The following is a 13,894-nucleotide window of genomic DNA, read 5'->3' as shown; positions in this document are numbered from 1 at the left end:
AATTCATATTCTGTTAAGAATATGTTACGGCTTATAAAAATGGAATGAAATGTGTTGTAGTATACAGATGTTGTTTATTCATTTTTTTTAGCACATGTATGTTTAAATTTTGACTATTCTTCTTGTCTTTTATCTTTATTTTTGTTATGAATACACACAGCACAATCTGTATGTTGCCCCATCATATGTCTAGTTTATATAACAGTTTTACAGTGTTTTATTGGACTCGATGTTATTTGCAATTTCGGCGGCACGGTGGCTTAGTGGGTAGCACTGTCGCCTCAAAGCAAGAAGGTCCTGGGTTCGATCCCCAGGTGGGGCGGTCAGGGTCCTTTCTGTGCAGAGTTTGCATGTTCTCCCCGTGTTCGCGTGGGTTTCCTCCGGGTGCTCCGGTTTCCTCCCACAGTCCAAAAACATGCCACCAGGCTAATTGGAAACACTGAATTGTCCTATAGATACCTAGCCGCTAGATGCACAAACCAGTGCATTGTAGTGCCATTCCCAAGCCCGGATAAAATAGGGAGGGTTGTGTCAGAAAGGGCATCCGGCGTAAAAATTGTGCCAAATCAATGCGGATCATGATCCGCCGAGAGCCGACCCCGCAACCGATCGGGACAAAGGCAGAGGAAGAAGAAGATGTTATTTGCAATTTACTTTTAACATCAGGCTTAGCTATGACATTATTTTAGCGTAACCTGCCCAGAAAAAAAGGGAAATAAAGGACAAAGTGTATTAAGTGGTAGCTGAGCTCTCTATATTTAAATAAATCATATCATGTTGTTTTCTTAAACCTTTTTCTGTTGCTTTGTCCATATAGATGCTTTCATAATTTAGGTTGTTGCACTCAATGTGTTATTATCTTTATGACTGTATGTAGCTATTACTTGTTCACCCAGATCGTCAAAAGTTAATTGCCCTTCACTTTCACCCTCTTTGTTTGGCTCCAGACCCAGACTAATCTTTCATTTCACTGGGTTCTTTAGTTTGAGTCCTTCACAGAAGTTAGGGATCAGAAAGTGAGGCAAAGCTTGGATACACTGGGCCAGCTGGTTTAATGAGATATTTGGATTAGAGCTCTGTGGGCTCTGTGCTGCTAAAATAATGCAGTACATGAGTGTGAAGCCTTTAGTTTTTTTTTTTAGTTTTTTTTTTTAGTTATTGTATTCTCCAACCTACAATACAATGAACAATATGATTCTTAGTTTATGTCATACCCCCAACTTTAGTAGACACACACTCACACACACACACACACACACATATATATATATAATATATATATATATATATATATATATATATATATATATATACTGTATATATACAGTGTATCACAAAAGTGAGTACATCCCTCACATTTCTGCAAATATTTCATTATATCTTTTCATGGGACAACACTATAGACATGAAACTTGGATATAACTTAGAGTAGTCAGTGTACAACTTGTATAGCAGTGTAGATTTACTGTCTTCTGAAAATAACTCAAAACACAGCCATTAATGTCTAAATGGCTGGCAACATAAGTGAGTACACCCCACAGTGAACATGTCCAAATTGTGCCCAAAGTGTCAATATTTTGTGTGACCACCATTATTATCCAGCACTGCCTTAACCCTCCTGGGCATGGAATTCACCAGAGCTGCACAGGTTGCTACTGGAATCCTCTTCCACTCCTCCATGATGACATTACGGAGCTGGTGGATGTTAGACACCTTGAACTCCTCCACCTTCCACTTGAGGATGCGCCACAGGCGCTCAATTGGGTTTAGTCCATCACCTTTACCTTCAGCTTCCTCAGCAAGGCAGTTGTCATTTTGGAGGTTGTGTTTGGGGTCGTTATCCTGTTGGAAAACTGCCATGAGGCCCAGTTTTCAAAGGGAGGGGATCATGCTCTGTTTCAGAATGTCACAGTACATGTTGGAATTCATGTTTCCCTCAATGAACTGCAGCTCCCCAGTGCCAGCAACACTCATGCAGCCCAAGACCATGATGCTACCACCACCATGCTTGACTGTAGGCAAGATACAGTTGTCTTGGTACTTCTCACCAGGGCGCCGCCACACATGCTGGACACCATCTGAGCCAAACAAGTTTATCTTGGTCTCGTCAGACCACAGGGCCAGGGCTCTAGACTAACTTTTTGCACTGGTGCGCCTAACTTTTTTTCTTAGGTGCACCAGCACAAAAGTTAGGTGCACCCAAATTTTCGACTGCATCGCATTTAACACCGCAGTTTTACAGGTTCACTTTTTTTTTTTTTTTTTTTAATCACTGTCCATACAGGCAATATTGACTTGTAATGAACTAACAATCTGGTCAACATGGCCTCGTCTGATGATCTGTTTGCTACTGCCTGCCGCTGAAAGGCAGTGGGGAGAGGGGGACACTCGGGCAGTGCATTTATCGCCGCATGTAATGTGTTTTATAGATGCATTGGGTTTTTTCAGCCTTTCAATTCAAAATGTATTAGAGCCAGTCACAAATACACTATTGCCGGCCATGGTCTTCCCATGCTCTTTACAGTTAATTATAGTATTATAGTCTAATTATAGCAATTATTTTTTATAAAAATTATAATAATAGAGTAAATGTGTATGTATGTGAGTATATCTATTTATGTGTGTGTGTATATTTAAAATTTTATGTATATATATGTGTGGGTTTGTGTGTGTGTGTGTGTGTGTGTGTATGGGGCTCTAGAGTGTTAGTGTAATCTTAAATGCAGTGCATTATATTATCTGCTTTACTGAATCTTTTACACAGATTCCCAAAATCGCTTGAGGTGCACTCACTGTGTATTTTGACTACATGTATTCTAATATATTATGGTCTTTTAGTTATTTTTATATTTTATTAACGAAAATATTGTGTTTTTACTTTTACTCGCTAGCATTAGCCACTTGCTACTAGAGGGTCGGCTCACCTAGCCGCTGTCCGGTGGGGATGCTGCGGGTCTTTTGCTGTGCGGTGGTGGAGGTGTGGGAATAAAGGCACACAACAGGGTAGAGTCACTTTAACTGTTTAGTCAGGACTTCGGTGAGCATTACAACACTTTAGACTGCCTAGCTCCAGAATCCGAACTTCCATTCTGGGGACATCCGGCGAGTCTCATATACAAAACTAAATTAACTGCAGAACATCCGAACGCACATGTATAAACCTGGTGCTGCATTCTGATTGGCTGAGCTGAATGTTGCTTACATATCGCCGCTAGAATATTGTCCCACCCTTCACTATCTCTGATTGGTTTAGACCATGTTATTGGCCTAATGTGTGTCTGTTTTTTTTCCTTTGGAAGCCTGGTCGCACCGGTGCGACCTGAGATTTTTTTTAGTCGCACCATTGAGAAATTAGGTCGCATGTGCGACCAAATTGGTCGCACTCTAGAGCCCTGCACAGGGCATTCCAGTAATCCATGTTCTTGGACTGCTTGTCTTCAGCAAACTGTTTGCGGGCTTTCTTGTGCGTCAGCTTCCTTCTGGGATGACGACCATGCAGACCGAGTTGATGCAGTGTGCGGCGTATGGTCTGAGCACTGACAGGCTGACCTCCCACGTCTTCAACCTCTGCAGCAATGCTGGCAGCACTCATGTGTCTATTTTTTAAAGCCAACCTCTGGATATGACGCCGAACACGTGGACTCAACTTCTTTGGTCGACCCTGGCGAAGCCTGTTCCGAGTGGAACCTGTCCTGGAAAACCGCTGTATGACCTTGGCCACCATGCTGTAGCTCAGTTTCAGGGTGTTAGCAATCTTCTTATAGCCCAGGCCATCTTTGTGGAGAGCAACAATTCTATTTCTCACATCCTCAGAGAGTTCTTTGCCATGAGGTGCCATGTTGAATATCCAGTGGCCAGTATGAGAGAATTGTACCCAAAACACCAAATTTAACAGCCCTGCTCCCCATTTACACCTGGGACCTTGACACATGACACCAGGGAGGGACAACGACACATTTGGGCACAATTTGGACATGTTCACTGTGGGGTGTACTCACTTATGTTGCCAGCTATTTAGACATTAATGGCTGTGTGTTGAGTTATTTTCAGAAGACAGTAAATCTACACTGCTATACAAGTTGTACACTGACTACTCTAAGTTATATCCAAGTTTCATGTCTATAGTGTTGTCCCATGAAAAGATATAATGAAATATTTGCTGAAATGTGGGGGGTGTACTCACTTTTGTGATACACTGTATATATGTATGTGTGTGTGTGTGTGTGTGTGTGTGTGAGTGTGTGTGTGTGTGTCTACTAAAGTTGGGGGTCTGCTGTGTAGTACAATACAAGTGAAGGGCTCTGTACTGTGTCTATTTGGGCTTCCTACCATGGTTGATACAGTCTGCACATACTAGTAAGACAATACTTTAAAATGAATCTGTTACCTTGAAATGGTAATGCTAGTTTGTGTGTTTGTGTTTGTGTGTGTGTGTGTGTGTGTGTGGTAATAGTACTAGTAGTAGACCTGTGGTCTTAGGCTTCATTATCTCTTTCAATAAGAAAATTATGCATATTATTCCCATGCTTGCATGGGTTTCCTTACACCTCTCAATGTATGCATGTGACATGTATAAATATGAAATGAACTGGTGCCCTGACCTTAGTTTAATTCTTACCTTGCATCCAGTGTTTCTGAGTGGCACTGGACCCACAATGACACCCTGACCAGAGCAAAATGAACAAGAGCAAGTAAAAATAAACAATATTATTATTATTAAGTACCTGTTCACCTTTCTGACTCTCCGTGCATGTGTCTGTTCAGTATATTTAAGATATATTATATTATAGATATTTAAGATTTATGTTGCTTACAGTAAATAAGATCTAATGTACAGTGTATCTAAACCACTCATTTATGTCTGTATTTTCAATTCGAGGCAGGTAGAACTCTAGCCGTAGGGGTATCATTAGGTAATTCTGCAGTGTAATATACTGGGTTGGGTTTTCTCTGCAGAGGGCTGCAGGTGACAGACTGAGTTTAGCTGAGCTGAATGCAGACTGAAATCAGATTTAGCTTGTTAGCTCCCTCTGTTGGGCTTCATGTTAAAAGGGCGTGGACGATCAGTGCAGGATTCATGTCATAAATTGGCCATTTATTTTACCCATTTTCTTAAAATCATGTCTACAAAGGTTTCACTGTCTTTTTAATTTTTTTTCCAGTTTATTATTTGAATTATACTTGCACTTCCCGCTAAGGACAAGCCCTTTTCACTTTTTTTATTTAGAAACCTTGATTTTTATTTATTTACTTTTACTATTACAAGCCATTTAATGGGTAAAATGCCAAGATAAATTACATGAGAATTCATTGGGGAAAAAAAACAACATTTTATCTTGTTTAATCACACAATTGGCTATGGGGGATGGGGGGGGTTGCCAAATCCATTGTGTTCTTTGGGGTATTCCTGCCTTGTGCCCTGCGTTTTATATAGTTTTATACAAACAGTTTTGTATTTTTTGTGTTTGTTTAATATTTTGTATTATCCATTCAAGACGGCACGGTGGTTTGGTGGGTAGCACTGTTGCCTCCCAACAAAAAGGTCCTGAGTTTGATTCACAGCTGAAGTCCTTTCTGTGTAGAGTTTGCATGTTCTCTCAGTGTCTGCGTGGGTTTCCTCCCGGTGCTTAGGTTTCCTCCCACAGTCCAAAGATATACAATCAGGTTAATTGGTGATACAAAATTGCCCTAGGTATGAGTTTGTGTGTGTGTGTATGTGTGTTTGCCCTTTGATGATGGACTGGCCACCCCATCGGGCTGTTTCCTGCCTTTCACCCAGTGAATTGGACCTAGCATAACCCTGAATAGGATAATGCGGTGATAAAACAGACAATGAATGAATTAAATATTCATTCACCAACTGTTCAAATGATTTGGGCACTTTTTTTCTCTGAGTGCATTTATGAGTGCTGTCCACTTTAAATCTACAAAAAAATTTCACAATCTTTGAGCAAAAAAATAAATAAATACATAAATAAATAAACGCTGCAATAATAGAAGTGCCCTAGGAGCCAAATTAATGACAGTTATTACAAAGCTTTACTCCCCCAGTCATCTGCCTTAATGATTTTTTCTCTTGCCAGGCATTAACAGTGCATACAAGAGAATAAAGGAATACTTACTCTTTTTTATCCCAAATTAGCCATAACATTACTAAAACCCCACAAATGTTTCATTGTATTTATGCAAGGAAATTTATTGATACAATGGTTATGTAATCAAGAGAAATAATAAAAAAAATTTAATTAATCATTCCAACATCTCTGCAGTTGTAGAATATCAGGAATAGTATATTTAGTTTAAATATTTGGCTGAGTTATAGTATTAGTAACATTGTATAAGTGAGAGGATGATGTGGATAGATCACTTAGCTAGATAAGGATGAATGGGTGTAAACTGATTTTAGCCAGGTTTTTATTTAAGTACAGATGACAAACAGATGGTGTGAGGTGGAGGGGGAAAAAACACATAGAGACTTTAATTTTACTTCACTTTTTAAACAACCAGAAGAAATTGAGTAGAGTGAAAGTGAAATAAAAATGAATGAATTAAGATGCTTATTTTAGGATTTCCCAAAATTACCGTTGTTTCTCAGTGTATCCTTAATAAAGGCAGAGTATTAAAATGGCACGTATTCATTTTTTATCATTTAAAGGACAGCCAAACATAAATTAGTCAACAGTAGTTAGAATTTATGAATAAGATGGCACTGAACATTGGGTGCTGCACAGCAACATTTTTGTTTGTTACAAGTTTTAAGATGATGTCGGGGGTAGACTGACCTTGCCACTCAGTGTGGTTATGTGTAGGCTTGTTGAATTAATCCAGTGCATACACGTGAAAAGTCAAAACATTTCGAGGATTATAAAACTGAACCTGTGATTTTAAACTTCAAATCAAATTAAAATAGCCCAGGTTTTAAGAAAGAAAGGGAAATTTGTTAATAGCACCATTACATTAAAATATTAAAGGAACAATACTAAGTTTTTGAAATTAAATATTCATGTTCATGTGGCTCTACTAGTAACACAGAGTAAACATCTAGAGACAGTGCTTCCCTTAAACCATAGTATCATAAAGGTTATATATTTACCAATAAAGTTTGTCATGTTTGTATTTTGCAGTAAGATTACGATGGCATGAAAAGTCTATTTTGAAATAAAGTCAGAACTACTATGTGTTTTTGCAGACATGTAATATTTGCTTTTAGCACTTCATTCTAACAATTATGTTCTCCAGATATTTATCTAATTTACTACAGTCCAAATAATTAAATATGGTCCTGTGCTGCACAGTTAATGAGTAACAGAAGATTTAAGGGTAGAATTAGGGCAGTCTGCTAGGTAATTCACATTAAAGGTTATGCAAACGTTTATGTGCATATTAAAGGAAGTTAAATGCAATTTAAAGAGTTAATTAAAATGTGTATGTTGTCTTAATATTTTTTCTTTCTTTTTTTATGGCATTATGGAAATGTTTTATGGCATATATATATATATATAGAGGCAAAAAAAATAATACCATGGTGGCTTTAAGAAAAGAATGAGAATAAAACAGAAAAGAGAGAAAATAGCGCGAAAGAGAGAGAGAGAGCGAGAGAGAGAGAGAGAGAGAGAGAGAGAGAGAAACACACCCGTTAGGAAAAATATCACGGACAAAGGAAATATGGACGGTCTCTTTCAGTGTAGCTCTGCACAACAGCAACAGAAATTTCCACCGAATCATCGTGTGCATGAACTGGAAACCAGTTAGGCGACATTAATGCCGAGGCAGGAGGCAAGATATTGCTGCAAACCAAAAGACGGGGAGCTCTTTTGTGATCCGTCTTCAAAATCCGTGAGGCTGAGATGGCTGTAGCAGGAATATGCAGATGTAGCCGCCTTGTGAAAAATGTAGAAAATGTGCCTCTGTCGTTTATGACCTTATTGCTTTGTTGTGGCCTTGCATTTGGGCAATTAAAATATTCTGTCCCAGAGGAATCGGACAAAGGAGCGATCGTGGCTGACATTGCGCAGGATTTGGGGCTGGACGTTGAAAAGCTTTCGGCGCGCAGCATCAAGGTAACAGCCGACGACGGAAAACGGTACGTTGATGTGAACACGAAAAACGGGAAATTGTTCGTTAATGAACGGATCGACCGAGAGGCTTTGTGTGAAAAGGGTGGCTGCGTTTTGAATTTTGATTTGCTGCTCGAAAACCCTTCCGAATCACACAGCGTCGATTTGGAAGTGGTAGACGTAAACGACAACGCGCCGCAATTCCCGAGAGACGAATACCAGCTGGAAATCACAGAGTCGGCATCGCCTGGTTCTCGTTTTCCTGTCGAACATGCGCTCGATCCAGATGTCGGTACCAACACTGTTCGGTTTTACCGCCTCGGACCAAACGAGCATTTCGCCCTGGATTCAAGCAAACCCTCGCAAAATAGCAAGCACGTCGAACTGGTGCTGAAAAAACCTCTGGATCGTGAGCAGACGCCTTATCATGAACTGGTCCTAACCGCAGCGGATGGTGGCACACCTGCTTTGACAGGTACAGCCAAGATTAATGTCCGTGTATTGGACTCGAATGACAACAACCCTGTATTTGACAGCTCTGTATATAAAGTAAAACTGCTTGAAAATTCTCCAAAAGACACACTTGTGATTAAACTTAACGCCACAGATCAGGATGAGGGAACAAACGGAGAGGTTGTCTTTTCATTTAGCAGTTACACCCCAGAACGGGTCAGGCAAGTGTTCAGCATGGACACCAACACTGGTGAAATCCGAGTCAGGAGCAACGTGGATTATGAGGACACGAACTCATATGAGATGTACATCCAGGCCATGGACAAGGGTCCGGCTGCAGTTGCGGCCCACTGTAAAGTAGTAGTGGAGGTGATTGATGTAAATGATAATGTACCAGAGATTGTGCTATCATCCCTGTCTAGCCCAGTACGTGAGGATGCCCGTGCTGACACAGTTGTTGCCTTGATTAGTGTTACTGACAGAGACTCTGGCCTAAATAAGCAGGTGACACTTGAGATCCCACCAGGCCTTCCTTTTAAAATTAAGTCTTTCAGGAACTACTACACTTTGGTGACCTCTGCCTTTTTGGACCGTGAGACCACAGCAGCCTATAACGTGACCCTACGTGCCACCGATGGAGGCACACCTTCACTATCCTCTCAGAAAACCATTCAAGTAGATGTAGCTGATGTCAATGACAACCCACCACGCTTTGAACAGACATCTTACACTGTTTATGTTGCAGAAAACAATGCACCTGGAGCCTCTCTTTGCACTGTCATGGCTACTGATGCAGATGTGAATGAGAATGCCCGCATCACCTACACAGTTCTCACTGACAACAACCATGGCATCCCTGTCACATCTTACGTGTCAATTAAGCCAGATACTGGTGTGGCCTATGCCCTCCGCTCATTTGATTATGAATCACTAAGGGAGTTTCACTTCCAAGTTAAAGCTCAGGATGGGGGCATCCCACCCCTCAGCCGTGTGGCCACTGTTTACATCTATATAATGGACCAAAATGACCACCCACCAGAGATTGTGAGCCCTCCAGCCAATGGAACACGTTCAACAGAAACAGTTCTGAAAAACGTTGAGGCAGGAGCTTTGGTAACCAAGGTGGTGGCATATGATGCAGATGCTGGACAGAATGCATGGCTCATCTATATAATGGACCAGTCCAATGATCCAGACCTGTTTAAAGTGCATGAGCATACAGGAGAGATTCGAACCACTCGTCGTATCTTTGAAGACAACTCTACATCTTTTATTCTCACTGTGCTGGTAAAAGACCATGGAGAGCCTCCTCTGTCCTCCACTGCCACCATCAATATAGCCATCATGGAGGTGCCTCCAAAAGTCACACCTGATCCCAAGAAGATTATTCGTCCCCACAGCACCCTACTCTTTTCCAATGTAACACTTTACCTGATTGTAGCACTTAGCGCAACTACATTTGTGTTCCTGGTCACAGTGGTAGTTTTGGCTATAGTCCGCTGCCATGCCTATTGTACCCAGCCTGGCTCATGCTCACCCTGCTGTGTGTCCCAGAAGAGCTTACAAGAAGGTGGAACTGGAGGAGGTGCTCAATCTAACAATAATGTGGTCCTTCGGCGAGATCTCAAAGTTGAACCTCACTACATTGAGGTCCGTGGAAATGGCTCTCTGACAAAGACCTACTGCTACAAAACCTGTTTGACTGCCACATCTGGCAGTGACACATTTATGTTCTACAACACAGGTCGGCCCATAAGTGGAACCTGGGGCTCTGAACGCTTCTTCACGAGTGGCAGCGGCTTTGTGCGTAGGCTTAGTATGCCAGATGCAGCAATGCAGGTGTGTTTCACTTTGATTTGTAATTTACAGTAGCTGCTTACAAAAACTATTCTTTATCAGTATCAATTTTTGGAGTTTTGTGTTTTAAAGTGAAATATTAGCAGAAATATACAAAATTGAAAAAAGTAAATATGTAATTAGATAGTAGAATCAAAACAACATGGTAAATACAGCTATCTAAATACCCATTCTTAAAATGATTTTTTTTTTATCCAAGCCAATTTTAGGTGTACTGCTGTCATGCTGTCTACTAAATACATTTGTGCAATACAGAAAATTGGATACTTAAATTTATCAGTAGTTGTGAGTGCCCAGTGATTGGGCTTGGATTTACACTCATTGTGCCTCTGATTAGAATACGTCAGTTATAGCAGACAAGTATAATTAGGTTTTATTATATAAAGGCTAGCAGAACATTAGGAAGACCTGAGGGCTCATATGAGGAAAGTTAAAGAATGAAAAGAGTGAAAAGATGGGATTTTAGCTCAATATAAAGAAAACAAAAGTCATGACAGCAGGAGAAACCATAAACTTTACCACTGATGTGGTAGACAGATTTGCCTACTTGGATCGATTATTAACATCAAAGGACTTGGCAGTCAGGAAATACCAGGGACTAGGCAGAACCAAATGAAAGGAACTGTAAAAGATCTTCAGACGTTATAATTAGTCTTAAACAAATATTCAAATTGTCCAGACTATGTTCTTCTATGTGCGTTTTTATGGAAATGAATGCTGGACAATAAAACAAAGGATTTTGAAAGTACCTTGGACGGCAAAGAAAACCTACAAATGGATTGTCAACCAAATCAAACCTCTCACTGAAAGCCCAATAATCGAACTGAAGTTCTCTATTCTGAACACATTGTGAGTAGAACAAATTAATTGGAAAAGGCAGTTATGCTTAAAGAAGTTAGTAGAGAAGCAAAGAACCAAACGTTAGGAAGCCTGAGGAGCTAAACAAAAGACAGAATGCTCTGGAGAAACACAATCCATATGGTTGCCAGAAGTCTAAAGAATAATACGAATAAAAACTACAAACATACAAAAAACAGAAAAGAACAAAAGTCTTTAATGTTTGTTTTAGCTTTGTTCAAATGCCAACAGCTGACATTTTACAGCATACTAAAAAGCAGTGCCCTCAAAAATGTGAGCATACTGTACAGACCCAAACAAAGCATCAACAGTTGGTACCAGAAAATGCATCAAACATGCTTTTTTACACCTTTGCATATTCTCAACATTTTGTTGCCATTGAGCATTGTTTTTGTGTTTGAATGATATATTTTTCTTCATGTTTAGTTGTCCTAAAGGCACACTGAGTTACAGGTAGAGAAATTGAAGGCCTGTTTAAATATCTGCATAAAACTAATGACCTGATAGCTCAACTGAATGGAGCTCAGGCCCATGGGAAAGGTTTTTGAGGTACAATCTGGATGAAAGTGCAGTGTTGTAAGTATGAGTAGTCATGGATGAAAGATTTTAACAAATTTAACCATGAAATGTGTTTAAGAAAGCCATTTGATAAGGATGAAGGTTGAAATCCAGAATCCATCAGTCTAAAATACAAAGAATTACCCTTCAGCCTTTGGTTTGTGTTAGCACAAATTAAATTTTCTGCATATACCTCCCTCCTTCACCTTTGGTTCACCTGATTAAATAATATTAGTTGTCTAATTTATCTGGGTCACTCAGTAAAGCCTCAGTGTAGCAAATACTCTCCAACCCAGTTCTTTACTAGGACAAATATAAAAAGACTGGCATGTTGAATCTCCCTAAAAAAACTCACCTATTTCGTAGTGTATCAGTGCACATATTATATATCATTCAGTTTTGCTATACTTTTATTTTAACTTAATGCTTTATCTCAATAAGGGTGGATGTGGTGGATGCCAACTGAAAATATTTCGGGTAACAGTTCATCACAGGGCATCACATACTCATACATAACTTACTTATTTGCAGGAAATTTCACTCTATGCATATTTTTAGTTTAGTATGGATTTTTCTTTATTAGGGCTGCAATGGACCATGCAGAAATCTAAACAATTATATATCAGTTATCTATAGCTTCATTCCCTGTTTTGCATTGTGTATTGCATTATATTAGTCTGGTGATGAAGGAATGCTAATTATTTCATTTGGTTTGTACTTCACATTGAAGACATTGCGTTGTGCTTTAAGACAAAAGGCTGTCAGTCAACTTAAGCTTGGTGTAATTTTACTGGATGTGTGGCTGTTCTCTTGGGACAGAGAATGCTACAATATCACATTACAAGGCATCAGCTGGTTCCTTAGGATGATGTCATTCTTTTAAAGGGTTACTAATGTGGGTAAAGGGAAAGGAGGAAGATTGAAAGGATTTTAAAAATTGTCAGATAAAAAGGGGTGTTTGTAAAAAATGAGGAATAGGCCTTTGTGTAAATGGAAAGAAAAGGAATAGGCTGTAGTGAAATCTAGCCAAAAGAATAAGCATTACAGGTTCTAGGGTGCATTTGTGGTCCTTGGTCAGTGGTAAATATGGTGAAGGTTGGAATGGGTGCAAGAGTAAATGTGAAAAGTGAATGATGGTCTTTTTCGAGAGTAAAGTCCAGATTACTCCATCTGCTGGGTAAATTATGTGGCAATGATTCATCAGAACAGCCCCTGGCTCCTTTAAGAGCTTTTGGGGTCCACACACACACACACACACACACACACATACACACACACATACACATACACACACACATACACACACACACAAACAAACAAACAAAACTGAAGTTCTTTAAATCATGGACTACAGCTGAGTGATTATTAAAGGTTGCAGCTCATATCAGAATAAAAAGAGCAGACTCACACAGAGTATCATGATTTATTTATGAGACTCTATCTAACCCTGTTCTACCTCTCCTTCCCATCTTCCTCCCTCTCTTCTCTCTCTTTCTCAGCCCAAGGGACCGAATGCTGACTGGCGCTATTCTGCATCTTTAAGGGCAGGAGTGCAGAGGTAGGCACTTTTGCTCTTCTTACTCTCTGAAAATGTTGCAGGCTGAACCTTATCAAAGGGTAATCAAATCCAAGGAGAAAAACTTCATTTACTATTACCTTTGGTTACTGCATGCTCTCCCATTTTCATGTTACTTCTAGCTGCTATGGGCTTATTGGGGTTCCCTAGAATCACCGGTCACAATGCAATAACACACCTCAGACAGGATGGCAGTCCATCATAGGACCTTGCTCATCTCCCTCAGACATGGGCAATAATATCTGTATGTCTGACCAGGCAAATAGCATAGCTTGGGATTTCAATGCTGGATCCCAGCAGTAGTGGGCTAGCTTAATTTACTTCTATTCCACCTGAGTGCCTAAGACATTGATTGAAGAGTCAAATTAAAGCTAATAGGGTTCTAGTAGATGGTGGGGTCCTGTATTTATCCTCATTAGCAGCTTCATTTTGATCAGGGTCGTGGTGGTTATGAAACAGTTGCTGAAATTGTGTGCTAAAGCTGAACTTATTCCCAGCTAGGGGCAATTTAGTGCAGTAAATCTGCCATCTGAAT

General features: G+C 39.9%; 1 protein-coding gene across 2 annotated transcripts in view; it reads left to right on the top strand.

The window, feature by feature from the left end:
- LOC134332718 (protocadherin alpha-C2-like) overlaps positions 1 to 13,894 on the top strand; it is a 95,290-nt gene that overhangs the window by 71,070 nt on the left and 10,326 nt on the right. Inside the window, exons 1-2 of one of the 2 annotated variants that reach the window (XM_063014471.1) lie at positions 7,542 to 10,349; positions 13,283 to 13,341. In XM_063014471.1, coding sequence (XP_062870541.1) covers positions 7,848 to 10,349; positions 13,283 to 13,341 — 2,561 coding nt within the window. In that variant the 5' untranslated portion in view covers positions 7,542 to 7,847. Of the gene's footprint in view, positions 1 to 7,541; positions 10,350 to 13,282; positions 13,342 to 13,894 lie in introns of those variants that run through there. The other variant, XM_063014472.1, reaches the window with a different exon arrangement.

This window comes from Trichomycterus rosablanca, chromosome 18 (genome assembly GCF_030014385.1).
Source record: "Trichomycterus rosablanca isolate fTriRos1 chromosome 18, fTriRos1.hap1, whole genome shotgun sequence".
In the NCBI taxonomy this organism is placed as follows: Eukaryota; Metazoa; Chordata; class Actinopteri; order Siluriformes; family Trichomycteridae; genus Trichomycterus; species Trichomycterus rosablanca.
This window is presented reverse-complemented; position numbering and strand designations above follow the sequence as displayed.